Source organism: Saccopteryx bilineata, chromosome 5, assembly GCF_036850765.1.
Source record: "Saccopteryx bilineata isolate mSacBil1 chromosome 5, mSacBil1_pri_phased_curated, whole genome shotgun sequence".
NCBI lineage: Eukaryota > Metazoa > Chordata > Mammalia > Chiroptera > Emballonuridae > Saccopteryx > Saccopteryx bilineata.
Genome location: NC_089494.1, coordinates 202499626 through 202514206, shown reverse-complemented (window position 1 = coordinate 202514206; position 14581 = coordinate 202499626). Strand labels below are relative to the sequence as shown.

The following is a 14581-nucleotide window of genomic DNA, read 5'->3' as shown; positions in this document are numbered from 1 at the left end:
CCCATCTGGGCCCTTGCTCTGTTGCAACCAGAGCCATTTTAGCGCCTGAGGCAGAGGCCACAGAGCCATCCTCAGTACCCGGGCCAACTTTGCTCCAATGGAGCCTTGGCTGTGGAAGGAGAGGAGAGAGACAGAGAGGAAGGAGAAGGGGAGGGGTGGAGAAGCAGATGGGCGTTTCTCCTGTGTGCCCTGGGTGGGAATTGAACCCGGAACCCCTGCACACCAAGCCGATGGTCTAACACTGAGCCAACCGGCCAGGGCCCCATTTGGTTTGCTTTTATGGTGAGGGGAATCACTGCTAAACCTTAGTCAGGAGCTATAATGTCTTTCCTGTGTCACACACACTACAGGCAAAGATGGTTTGGCCCCGAAATTGACTCTGTGCAGCTGTTGATTTTTTTTTCCTGGTTATAATAGAATAAAAAATTAAAAGGAATGTGTTTATCCTGGATTGTTCAACCTAACACCAGGAAAATGGTGTTTTGCTTCAAGACAGACATACATCTTTGGAACAAAATAACTGAACGTAATCTTCATTCAAATAGAGAAACTGATAGAATAAGCAGGGAGAGAGTCAAAGAAATGAATTGCTATTAAATTCTCTTATACTTCTAGATACATAAACTCACTGCTATTTGAAAGATTTGTTTTGTGGGTAAATAATATGTTGTGCTTATGTATACATATATAGTAACATAATGTATAATATTTCATATTGCTATATGTGCTCATATGTCTGATATATCAGAAGAGAATACTGGATAATGTTCAGTTTTGGGGAAAAAAGCATAAGTTTGTAACATTTATAATTTCTGAATTTGCACCATTAAAAATAAGCAGTTATTAAGGGGAACAAATTAGACCTTTCTAAACTAACTATTAATAAAAAAAATCTTGCCTTAAAACACTCTTTTGAACAGTGAGACTTCTTTTAGCCACAGAATATTATAATTAATAACCCACCATGACTTGTTTCTTTAACAAATATTTCTTGGTCATCACTATATGGCGTTGCCAATAAATTGATTAAATCTCCCTTTTTATCTGTTGTCAAAATTAATCATTTATTTGTTTAAATCTAATGTTTCATCTTGATTTATATTACTAGTGTCGGTGAATAAATTAAAGTATATTTTAATTTCACAAATCTTGCATTTTAAAAGAGAGATCCAAGCTCAGATTATCAAAGCAAGAGATCTAATTTCAATAAATACTCATTTAAAAATAATATAAAAAGAAAAGGCTACCTCATGATGTTTCTACTCAATCTTTTCTGGTTAAGAAATTAAAACTTTAGCCAGAAAAGAAATGTTCATGCACACACACATACACACACACACACACACACACACACACACACCACATGCACAAGAATGCTGCGGTATTTACATGTTCTTTTAAAAATCCTTATTTCTAAAATTAATTCTAGCTTTTAATTGTTCCTGCTGCCTAAAATGTCCTTTTACCTTGTTTATGTATGCTCCTTCTTCTCCTTTGCGTCTCACAGTTAAAGGTCACCTCCTCAGCCAGGCCTCCATAACAATCTCAATCTGCCTCTTTGCCCTTCTCTACCCCTAATCCCAGACACCATTCACTATACATTGCTTTACGACATGTCATTTATCCTAATTAATAATTACACAATGTTTGTTTCTGTGTGTACTATCTATCTCTCCCTGAGAAAGGTTCTGTGTCTATTTATTTACTGATACGTACTTAGCATCTGACAGTGGCTTGAAGACAGTAGTAGAGTGTTCAATTTGAACTATGGGATGAAGAAATGAACTCATCCCCTTACGAGGCTCCAGCTTACTCCTTTTTCATAAACTGGCAGACTAAATGCTAGGAAGTGGTTTTGCTATACATATTCATAATTCATTGTAATTTGTGTACATTTTTAAGTTCATTCCTATACAAAGAGGGAGGGTAGACATCCTAAATTCACCTCTTCACTCCTCAAGGTTTTTTGAGATAAAGTAAATACTTTCCTGAAAACAGTTCCTCAACTGTACATATCATAAATCAAAGGTAAAGTACAATTTCTGCTTTAAAGAAGTTTTCCTTAAAAGGAAAACCTTTTGCCCAACAAAGCCATTTTAGAAGTCCCTATATTCCAATATACTGCTGAAGAGACTTAATGAATATCACTCTAGAGTTTCATAATATTAAGGCCATCGGGGTCAAAAGAGTACAGGAATGTCTTACCTGGAGTCCTTTCTGACTCTTGCTTTCTCAAAGGAAAATTCAGGGGGTTTGTTGAGATCATAGGTTCGGGTTGTTGGCTCAGCAGACACCCCAGCCTTTGCTCCCCTCCTGCTATGGAGGGAGACCAATCCCGAGGACTTCCGGTGGACCTCCAGAGGCACTTTGTCTGGCGGGGCCTGAAGCAGACTCCCTCCCTGTATGTGCACCACATCCTGGAGCTTGTTCAGCTGGATGCACTTGTTCTGGAGCTCCTCTGTGAGCTCAGCGATGGCCACAGTCTGCTTCGACAGCTGTTCCCGCAGCTCCTTCAAATGGTACTCCCGCTCCTGGATCTCGGCATCCTTCCTCCGTACTTCTCTCTCCAGTTCGGTCACCTTGCTCTGCAGGGCATCAATGGTGAGGTTCAGGGAGTGGCCATCTGGATGCTTGGAATGTTTGGGTTTCACTGAACCATTTCCCATTTTGCTCAAGGACCTGAGAGAGGGTACAGAATTGGGAATTACCAAGCAGAGTTTCTCGTCCCGACAGCCCCCACCGCTCCTCTCATTCCGATCTGTTTCAGAAATAGAAACATAGACATCTATGTTTAATAAGCAGTAAGTTCCTCATGATTCCAGAAGGAAAGCTGTCGATCCATCTCCTTTCCCCCTCCAGGAGGAGGAGCTGACACTTGGTTACATTGTACCCTGTCCCTTTGTTGGCACTAGTGTCCCACGTGAGCCTTTCGAACAAAAATCTGTGTTACCTGCTGTTCTCTTTGGTCATTCTCTCCGGACAGCTGTCACAAACATCACAACGGAACTGCGCCTTGGATGCCAGCATGGCAAAGATAAAACGCAAACAAGCAGCTACGGCAGCAGAGGCTTGGAAATGTCACAACTCGCAGAGCCCCCTGCGCAGCTACACCGGCTACACGAAGAAACCTTCCTCACATTTAGAAAATAACACATCTGCATTCCGCAGGAGGAGGAGGCAGACTTGATGTTGCTCTATTAGCACTTTTATCCTGCCACGTGTACCTGGTAAGTTTTGCATTTCTGATAATACTCCCTGTTTATTAAAAAAAAAAAAATCCTTCCGAACTGCAGTTACTAGAAGGTAAAACAGAGGTATGGAGATTCTTCTACATCCTTTACTTTGAACCCTAAAGCCAAGGTTGTCCAAAAAATGGTACAAGGCTCCATTTTTTCCTGTTAAGAATATCCTCAGTATAGGCTCCAAAGTAGTCACTCATCCAGTGAGTCTTGGGATGTGAAAAGCCGATCAGAATGATGAACACTGATTTTAGTGGATTCAGAAATATTTCTTAGTTCAATAACTATGTATTTATTTTAACACTCATTAAAAATATAGATATACTGGGCATCACAGAATTGTGATCTCATTGATATTACTGCTTAAGTGGAGGCCAAATTAGGTAATTAGGTTTAGTCCTGAGTCAACTCAGTGAAAACAGAAAATAAATCATCTGCAGATTTAAATAAGCACATGTGAGCAAAACCAAAAAGAACCGAAAGGGTCAAGTTGGAAGAATATTGCTTTGATTATTTATAAGTTTGAGTCTTTTCAGGCAACCTATTTAAAATTCATACTTTTGCATGTGCAGTTTTTGATAGCCATAACCCAAGAAGCATCACCATACTTATAAACTAATTTTGAATTACCTCTCATGATCTAACATCAGAAGAGACAGATGAAACTTTGAAGTTATATAATCCACACATTCTTGACCCTCTCACTATCTAAATTTCAAACTCAGACAGAAATGAAATTCTTAAGACTTTACTTCACTAGCTCTATCAGAATAATCATGACCTCTACAACAATAAATATGGACACACAAAGATGTAAAACAACCTCCAAATTTCAAACAGATGCAGCCCAATAGCCAATGCAGGTCACCTAAGATGGATGGTACAAACAGAAAATAAATGTACTTATAAAAGGAATCTTGCAATACTCAGATATTCCTCATAGAGGTCAGGTTCAAGGCAGTCATTAATAAACATTAATCTACAGAGAATTGCCTTTATATGTTGCAGGATGTGGCAGGTTTCACCTTTAAGTATCTGTTGACTTGGCAGCATTTACAGTTCTTAGATATTAAGAATATATAAAAAGTTGCGGAGACTGGAATTCAAAGAAGTGGTCCTGAAAACTTGTATCAGAAATAAACAATTCAGAAGACATTCGATTGGGACCAAAAAGTGACTTTGAATGAGATTCTGAATGACAGGCATGAGAAGGGTGCCCCCCAAAGGGAAAGAAGGTATCTGAAATTAACATGTGTGCTAGTTTTTAACATGCAGCTGTGAGCCATCTTATAGACACACAGTTTTGGTTCATGGGAAAGTGTTCCCAAACCAAGACAGGATGAAAGAGGAGTCGGAGAAAAGAAAATCGGCCTCTAAAGAACAAAATGAGTATGATAACTTTTAAATCTAATATTAAACTAATTTATTCTTTTTTTCATCGAACAATTGTTAACTAAGACCTGTCATGTACTACTGTATCAGGCGCATGGCTCCATGAATTTGTAGTTAAATTTGACACAGAAAACAGCTCTAGCATTCTAAATATGGAAAAGCTTAGAATCACATTTGCTCTATGCATGGCATTTAAAATATTCTGTACCAATCCAGTAATTTTACAAACCTGAAACACAATTAAGTAGAAGATGTTAAATTCTCCCAAAACACCAATTATTCTCTGGTTTTAATGAAGTCAGTTTGAAAGCTATATAAATCTTTCAAGTTATTTAGAGTTTCCAAGAGAGGTAAAATGAAAGTAACTTGTCTTTTAAGTCACTAATTGAAGATATGTAGTAAGTTACCGAATGACACAATAATGTCTGATTTCTTAGTGAGTTCACTCATTTCAATTTTGCTGTCCCTTAAGCCAAGGCTTTAAGTGTCTGCCTTCATAGAACCTAACTGGATTCACTCTTCTTCCTGTATTAGCCATTAAGACAGATAAGCTACTTCTCAACTATGTATTGCTAGCCACAAGGAGAAATGAACCACAGGATGTTCCTCCATCAATCTAGCAGCTGTAGGTTATTAGAATCATTCTTATAATCAGAAGCAGCACACAAAGTAATAAGAAATGAGTTTGAAATAAAGATCAGGATTTAACATGAGCAATGAATGGTAGCTATCCAGGGTAGAAAAACAATCTGCCCCTCCCCAGCTGTGTAACCTTCTATGAATGACGTAGAATTCTTGGTTTTCTAATCTATAAAATGGATATAATAATATTTATCTCATAGGGATTATTATAAAGATGTTAATAAGGCATCAGGAGCTAAGTCTGACAGAAGAACCAGTTGCTCTTTTTTTTTTTTTTTTTTTTTTTACAGGGACAGAGAGAGAGTCAGAGAGAGGGATAGATAGGGACAGACAAGATAGGGACAGACAGACAGGAATGGAGAGAGATGAGAAGCATTAATCATCAGTTTTTCGTTGCGACACCTTAGTTGTTCATTGATTGCTTTCTCATATGTGTCTTGACCGTGAGCCTTCAGCAGATTAAGTAACCCCTTGCTCGAGCCAGCGACCTTGGGTCCAAGCTGGTGAGTTTTTTGCTCAAGCCAGATGAGCCCGGGCTCAAGCTGGCGACCTCAGGGTCTCGAACCTGGGTCCTTCCGCATCCCAGTCCGATGCTCTATCCACTGCGCCACCGCCTGGTCAGGCAGAACCAGTAGCTCTTCTACTACGTGAAGAGACTAGGCACTCAGTGTCCTGTGAGGAAATGCTCGGAGGGAATCACTGCTGGGTGGACAGTAGTCTAGTAAACTGGAGGTCTTCCAGACAAAAGGTCTTTAAAGATGCAAATTATTCCCCTGGCAGGGGTAGGGATCTTACTCTGACTGAATTACATCTTTCATTAAGAAAAGAAGTCATTGGGATGGGCTCTATATTTTCATTTCAAATAAAATTCTCTTTAAAATAAAAAGAAAAGAAAAGTCATTCTGGAGCAAACAATTAAGGGAAGTCTGCCAAAAGATGGAGACAAGAAAGCTTCATGAATGACCCAGTCCAGTTTCCAGGACTGCAAGGACTCCTATTACAAACTGTAATTTCCTCAGGTGGCCTTTATTTACACATATTGCCGTGAACTCCACCTAATTATCTTTGAAGGCAGCAAAGAATAAAGATGGTTCACTGTAAAAGCAGTATTCTGCAGCCTGGGACGAGAGAGAGGAATAGAATGAGAGATGGCATTTAGCAAGGGGAGAGGAAAGCTATACAAAATTATCTATTATTATTGCATTAACTTAATCACTGCTTAGGAAATATCATTACAAAGGTAACTAGAAAAGACTTGGAAAAAGCAAAACTTACTATGAAGGCTCTTGCAGGCAGATTAACACCTGGCAGCTAATGTGGGAGGAATCAGGCTTTGTTGTTGTTTTTCCTCCAGCCCTGAAGTAGTTGGAAACCAAAATCTTGGCTCTGATCTAGAAAATATCTATTTCTCTCTCTACCCATCTGGAGCCTGATATAAAAATATATATACACACATAGGTACACATTTATACATATCTGTACATCTGAACACATGGGTCATGGTATACTGCTGCCAAAGGTTACAAAGCCAGACTCCCAATCCAAGCACTTGCACTGAGCATGAATATACCCTAGCGCATGATTTTAATAGAAAAGAGAGATAGGTACAAAGACAGAGCAATCAGCAAATAAAATATTGGTGCATATTATTTAGAGCAGGTAGAGAGTTAAATGAGATAAACCATAATAAGAATTTAGAACAGTGCCTGACATAGTGTGTTTAATAAATATCAAATATTACTATTACTGTAACATGTTTTACCCAACAAAATAACTTATCTTAGTAGAAAATCATATTGCTCAAAAAGTCTGTACTAAACCAACACAATATTATCGGAGAACAAAGTCAGAGTGCTGGTACTACCCGACTTCAAGACTTACTATAAAACTGCAGTAATCAACACCGTGTGGTATTGCTGAGATTAGACAAATAGATCACCTGTACAGAATAGAGAGCCCAGAAATAGACCCACACAAATAGAGTCAACTGACCTTTGACAAAGGAACAAAGACAATTCAATGGAAAAAGGACAGTCCTTTTAATACATGTACTGGAAAACTGGACATCCCATATGACGGACGGACGGAAGGAAGGAAGGAAGGAAGGAAGGAAGGAAGGAAAGAAGGAAAGAAGGAAAGAAGGAAAGAAGGAAGGGAGAGGTAGCAAGGGAGGGAGGGAGGGAGGGAGGGAGGGAGGGGAAAGAAAGAAAAAAATAGAATCTAGACACAGACCTTATACCTTTCACACACACACACACACACACACACACACACAAATAGCTCAAAATGGATCAAAGACCTAAATGTAAAACAAAACTGTAAAACTGCTAGTAGGCAATATAGGAGAAAAAATCTAAGTGATCTTGGGTTTGATGATGTTTTTAGATAAAACACCAGAAGCACAATCCATGAAAAAAAACAAAAACTGGTAAGTTGAATTTCATTAAAGTTAAAAATGTCTACTCTGCAAAAGACAGTATTAAGAGATGAAAACAGTTATAGACTAGAAGAAAGCATTTGCAAAACACATATAAAATAAAGGACTTATATCCAAAATATATAAAGAACTCAACACTCGACATGGTGGATATATGTCTTTATACATTTGTCCAAACCCAGAGGAAACAAACTGATGGAAAAACTGGCAAAAATAGAAACAGACATTTCACCACAGAAGATACACACACATTGTAAATAAGGATCTGAAAAGATGCTCAACATCATACGTAATTAGATAATCTCAAGTTAAAACAATGAGATACCATTACACACCTATTAGAATGGCCAAAACACTGACAACACCTAACACCTGGAGAGGATGTGGAAGAGCAAGAATTCTCTCGTTGCTAGTGGGAATGTGAAATGATACAACCACTTGGAAAGACAGTTTGGCTGTTTTTTTACCAAGCTAAATAATTATACAATCCAGCAGTCATGTTCCCTGGTATTTATCCAACTGATGTGAAAACATATATCCACACACCGAAACCTGGGTGTTTATAGTGGCTTTATTCATACTTGCCAAAACTTGGAAGCAACCAAGGTGTCTTACAAATGGGTGGATGGATAAACAAACTGGTAGACTCAAGACAATTAAATATCATTCAGTGATGACTGTCTGACCTGTGGTGGTGCTGTGGGTAAAGCATCAACTAGAAAGCTGAGGTCACCAGTTCAAAACCCCAGGCTTCCCTGGTTAAGACACATGCGGGAAGTAACTAGGAGTTGATGCTTCCTGCTTCTCTCCAACCCCCCTTCTCTCTCTCTCCTCTCTCTAAAATTAATAAATAAAATATTTTTAAAAAATATTATTCAATGATGCAAAGCAATAACTATCACACCACAAAAAGACATGGAGAAACTTTAAATGCGTATTACTAAGTGAAAGAAGCCAATCTCAGAAATCTACATACTGTATGATTCTAACTATATGACATTCTGGAAATGACAAAACTTGGAGACAGTAAAAAGATCAGTGGTTGCCATGGACTTGGGGAGATGGAGGAAGGAAGAAATACATGGAGCACAGGCAATTTTAGAGCAGTGAAACCATTCTGTATAATATTGTAATGATGGATACATGTCTTCATACATTTGTCCAAACCCACAAAATATACAACACAAAGACGGAACCCTATTGTAAAATACATACTTACGCTATAGTAATGTAGCAATACTGGTTCATCGGTTGTAACAAACGTACCACACTAATGCAAGACATTAAGACGGGGTATAGGGAGCATGAAGGAAGTATATGGATATGCTCTGTACTTTTCACTTAATTAATTTTTCTGTAAACCTGAAACAGCTCTAAAAAAATTAAGTCTTTTATTTAAAAAAATAATGTAATAAGGAGTTGAATGCAAGAAAGCTGATGGCCTTCAGGGAAAGGGCTGAAATGCATGATGGGTAAAGAGTGATGAGAAATGAGGCTGAAAAGATACTGGAGCAAGATAGTGAAAAACTTCATCATATATCGTGTTGCAGTATCTGGACTTTAGTGTAGGTCAAGTTTCTTTCAAGTTATATGGTCATATTCATACTTTAGAAAAATGGCTTTCTTGGCAATAAATATGGAATGGAAAAAAAAAGAGTTTGGAGGAAGAAAGACAAAGTACAAGGCTATTGCACTAATCCAAGCAAGAGGTGATGAGGACCAGATTACGGCCAGAGTTCCAACCTTATTCTCAAGTCCTAAACTTTCTGAACTCAAGAAAAAGAATGAATCATTTCCAAGGTAGCCAGAAGAGAAAAACATTATCATAAGAAATATAGTAAAAACAAAACAAAACAACAAAAAACTATAAGTATAAATAACTTTGCAATTTCCTTCCCTTCAACAAATCATGAAAAATAGATTACTTTTCACAATGTGGGCAGTATAGCCTGTAACTTTTATAGACAGTCGCCTAAGAACACATGAAACATGCATTTGGTGTTATCCTTAACTTCATTTTTCCAAAGTTCTTTTAGAAAATAATTAACTCACTGAATATTTAGATTCCTGCTTCTCCATGAAGCAGACCACACACAGTTTTCCTTGTGTGAAAGCACAATTCCATATCATTGCCACAATTAAAAGGATCTGTCCATCTGATCTTGTGACTGTTGACCTGGAACTCTGGTTTGAAATCTACTGCTTCTTGTCTCTGTCTACAGCATCTTAATTTGGAGAGTAATTTTCTCTTGTCAGGCAGTCAGACAAGCTTCTCACTGTACCAGTGTCAGGTACTCCAGAGGCTGGCTATCTCTCTGAAGTGCAGAGCAATGTTCACAGTGAATTTTAAAATGACTACATATCCTAGATTCTCACTGCCAAATTTGGTAGCAGTCCATTCAGTTGTTTTTTTTTGTAACACAGTATCAAATAAATAGGCAAACAGAAATGTAATTTTATAGATGTAGATCAGGAGACTGTAGCTTATAGAATTTGAATGGTGATAAAAAACAATAAAGATTTGGAAGTTTTCATTATGGCAACTGGGTAAGAGGTAATGTCATTAACCAAAATGAGAAGCAGATTGTAAGGGATAAAAAAGGGAGTTTAATTTTGGACATACTCAGTTTGAGAGACCCGTGGAGTTCAGTCGGCAGTAAGAAATGAAGGACTAGAAAATGAGAAGAACGGAACTGAAAATATTTAGCAATCGGTGACACATAAGTAGAGACTAAAGAAGTAGATGAAAGGGCCAGGGATTGGCAATGAGGAGAGGAAGAGTGTCTAGGTCTGTATGAAGTTTGAAGTAAAAACTAGAGACAGCATGAGAAGAAGCCATTGCTTTGTTAAACATTAGAGAGGATTTGGAGGTATTAATGATAAAAGATAAGAATTATGGAACCCTGCAGGGGCAGAATCTCAAATGTGGTAATTAAATGGGGAGTCAAATGATTCCAATGTTTTGATGTAGGAAGGCTTGGAAGAAGGTAGTACTATGAACTCATTCATTCATCCAAAAATAAATAAGAGTACAATGTATGGGCTGGGTACTGTGACACTGAACAAAGTCCAGGGTATGAGCCTGTTTTATGGAGACAGAGTCTTCATATGTTAACTTTGAGGTGTCTGTGGGTCATCAAGGTGAAAATATCTAGCAGATAGTAACAAAGAAAGGTAAAGGCAAGAGATCTCTTCACAGAGGTAAGAACTGAAGTCCCATTCATAGATGAGCTCACTAAAGGAGAAAAGAAAGGAATACCTCTATTGTTATGTATGTACACTTAGATAATAGCAGTGGATATTACCTATAGGTGAATAGGACAAGGAAGAGAAGCAATAACAAAGATGGAGAAAGTATACTTGTACAACTAAGAGATCTAGGAAAAAGTCTCATGGGGGCCATGAAGATAAAATCTTTCAAGAGGTGAGCAGGCTTCAGTTCACATCCCAAAGACATGTCAAAGCAAATGACATCACAGGGGGAAAAGCAGTAAATTTAGCCTTTCATGAGAGAGGATAGAAACTGGAGTACAAAGGACCATGGAAGAGCCAATGCTCAGAAAAGGGACCTCAAGATAGTATCACGGTTCATGAAATAGATTTTACCAATAGTGGAAACTTGAGAATTATTTTTAAAGCCAGAATAATGAACCAGTGATGGTCAAGAAAATTAAAACACAGGAAAAGAAGGGATAATTAACATGAAAATGGCCTAGAGCAGTGATTTGTAACCTTTTTCATCTCATGGTACACTTAACTAATGACTAAAATTCTACGGCACACCAAAAAATATATATATTTTTTACAACTCTGACCAAAAAAAATAGGTATAATTTTGATTCATTCACACCAAATGGTTACTGTTTTGGTTATTGTCATTTTTAAAGTTGACAATCTAAGAGAAAAAAAGAGGTCAGTGACCCTGACTAAACTACCAGGTACTTCATGTTTTAAAATTTTTTGTGGCACACCGCTTGAAAATTGCCAGCCTAAAAGAGGCAAGACAATATGGGGTCAAAAGCCTTGGGCAACAGCCAGGCAACAAATGTCTTCATTATGAGGTGAATTAGCCTCATTTGTAAGGATTTCAGAATACTAAAGTGAAGTATTTCACATAAAAGAGAAAGATCTCCGCGGACTATCTTTTTATGTCCTTTATTCTTAGGTGCAGAATGTTCCAATGGAGATGGCTTCCAATTCTCCAAGGAAAATTATCCACAATATTAGCTCCTCCTGTATAAAATTAAATAGGAGCACTGGCAACAGACGCTGTACTTACTGTATGTAGGTGGGATGATCACCTTGCATAAAAGAGACAATAATCTCTAAGAAACATGGTGGGGGGGCAGATGAGGTGGGGGGCAGATGTACATTGCTCTCTTCTTTTATAAAAAACGCTCTGGGAACTTCGGGGACAAGATGAAAATAAGGAAACCAAGGCATCTGTCAGATCTTTCTACCTGTTAATTCTGCCTCTGCTGTTTCTACTCTTAGCTCTGAGTTCAAATGCTGTGGATTTGCACCCTAAATTTTCTCAAACTCTAATCTATTGCTTTTTCTCTCATCCCCAAAGTGGCTGGTTTATTGCTTTTATTCGTTTGCTCTCGTTTCCTCATTACCAGGAAATATAGAGCAAGAAATGTGAAAGCGCCTCACAGTGCTGGGAGTACCACAGAACACACATACAAGTTTACAAGGACTCCTAAAGTCCTTGTCCGAGTACTGTCTCCTAGCAGCTACCCAAAGCCCCAAGAAGCGGAGCCGGGAGCGCACGCCCTGACAGCAGCGCGGAGCCCCCAACCCAGACCAACTCCCCAGGCTGCTCCCGGGCTAAAGGCGTGAGAACGCCAAGGCATCCCCACTGGGGTTGAGCTCTCTCCCCTTCCTCCCCTAGCCGAGCTGCTTAAAATCAAGTAGCGTTCCCCTGGTTCCAGGAGCTCACGAAAGGCTGCCCCATCACACGAACGCAACGTGTGCCCACGTCCACGCGCAAACAGCACAGGCACGAGACTGGCTGGGTGTGGAACAGATGCGCACAACGTGCGAGGCGCACAGCATACACACGCGCGTCCCCCAACCTCGTCCCTCCTGACGCACCCCGGTGCCCGAGCCCCCAGCCCCGGAACCTCACCAGACGGCCAGGTAACTTTCCAGGTGCGCAGCTTGTCACCCCAGCGCGACCGCCCCCGCGTCTCGGCGTCCTCTCCCACGCCGCCCTCCCCAGCAGCTTTCAGCGCCGGAGCCGAGCGCAGGGCTGCCCAGCGCGCCGGGGACGGGCGCAGATCAGTTCAGTCCGCCCAGGCCGTGCGCACGGCGCGCCGCGCGGCCCCGAGGCTGCCGGGACCGCCGCTCGGACTACGGCAACCGGGGCAGCGCGGGCGAGCGCGCTGCGGGCAGGAGCTGCGGCGGCGTCGGTGCTGCCGCCTGGCTCCTCCGCGGGGGCCGGTGTAGAGGAGACGCGCGAGGAGGGCGGGGAGGAAAGGAGGGAGTAGAGGAGGAGAAGGAGGGGCGTGGGGGTCAGTCCGGGCGGTGGCGCGGCAGAGCAGGGAGCCGGCCTCCCTGAAAGTGGGATCGCCGCGCGCGCACCCACACCAACCCGCACCTTTTACTCCCGGGACCAGTCGGCGATAGCCCCAATCTGCACTTTATACCCTATACCTTCCAAAGTGAGGCAACTTAAGTAGAGCGATAACATCGTGGTTGTAAGCATTTTTTCCCATGTTGTTATTATTTCTATTTCAGTGTGTGGGACGAGGGAAGAGGAAAGTTCAGGGAGGTGTTCTTTTCCATCCCCTCTGTTTCCTCCACCCCTCCAGGCTTTTTTCACAGCAGGATCTCTCCCACTTCGCCTTCCCTCTCAGAGCGCCGATAGGCGCACGTATCCTGGAGGTGCCCTCCTCCGTCACACCGGTGCCCTTCTGGAAGATAATGTGACCCGGGAGCAGCTTGGCGACGCGCTCTTCCCGGACTTTGAAGCCATAACTTGCATCCAGTTCGCCAGCGCATGTGATGCCGGGGGCAATGGTTTGAACCGGGTTTCAAGGGACAGAAATTATACCTTCCTTCAGAATCTGAAGGTCTTTTGGTAAAGAGCTTTCTTGATCACCCAAGCTCTTCCCGTCGCCTTTTGATTACATGGTTTTTTTTTCACCCTGAGGCTCGTTCTATGGTTTTCTAAATATATGTATACCCCACCACATTATTTGCTGTGCTCCGGAGTTGTGAGATCGTGTGGTTTTCTCCCTTTCCTCCTGCCCCCGAGGAATTTCATTGGCAAATAGAGGACAGGGGCAGTTTCATGTTGAGGAATGGGAAGTACAGGGAGGGTCTATTCTTCACTGTGTTTCTGGAGAATGTTAGAACCCAACTCTCTTGGGTTTTAAGCCACGTGGTGGCAGTGGGGCTCATATAACACCGGTCTGCCCTAGTATGTACATAAATATATAGGAATGAGACTCACGTAAATATGTCGAATAGGGCCGTTAAATTTCAGTGGAAGAGGAATGTAGTCCTGTTTGTTTTTGTGCTAACTGAAAAAAAAATATATAAGAAAAACTACAAGTACTTTTTCATGAACATGTGCCATTTTATACAGGCCTTCAAAATAGCCCAGTTCGAAGAGTTGGGGATGGGGAAGAATTCCACAGGAAAAGAGAAAATAATTACTGATTGCTAAGTCACTGTAACCATGGACTTTTAAGCTGTGGACTAGATGTTTATATACAGCATACCAGCAAAGAAGAGAAAATCAAAGATTTTCAAAGTCCATTTAGTCCAGTCTACTTGGGGATAGGGGTTAGGAGGAACTGTGGATTGCTAATTAATGGGACCAAAAATTGATATATTGGGTCAAAGATTGCATTTTTTTAAA

At 40.6% G+C, this 14581-nt stretch overlaps 1 protein-coding gene across 2 annotated transcripts in view; it reads right to left on the bottom strand.

Moving 5' to 3' along the window:
• Positions 1-13442, bottom strand: part of PRKG2 (protein kinase cGMP-dependent 2) — a 107345-nt gene extending 93903 nt beyond the window's left edge. The window contains exons 1-2 of one of the 2 annotated variants that reach the window (XM_066281200.1): positions 13313-13442; positions 2206-2679 (exon numbers count right to left, since the gene is read on the bottom strand). In XM_066281200.1, coding sequence (XP_066137297.1) covers positions 2206-2666 — 461 coding nt within the window. In that variant the 5' untranslated portion in view covers positions 2667-2679; positions 13313-13442. The other variant, XM_066281199.1, reaches the window with a different exon arrangement.
• Positions 13443-14581: the final 1139 nt, after the last annotated feature.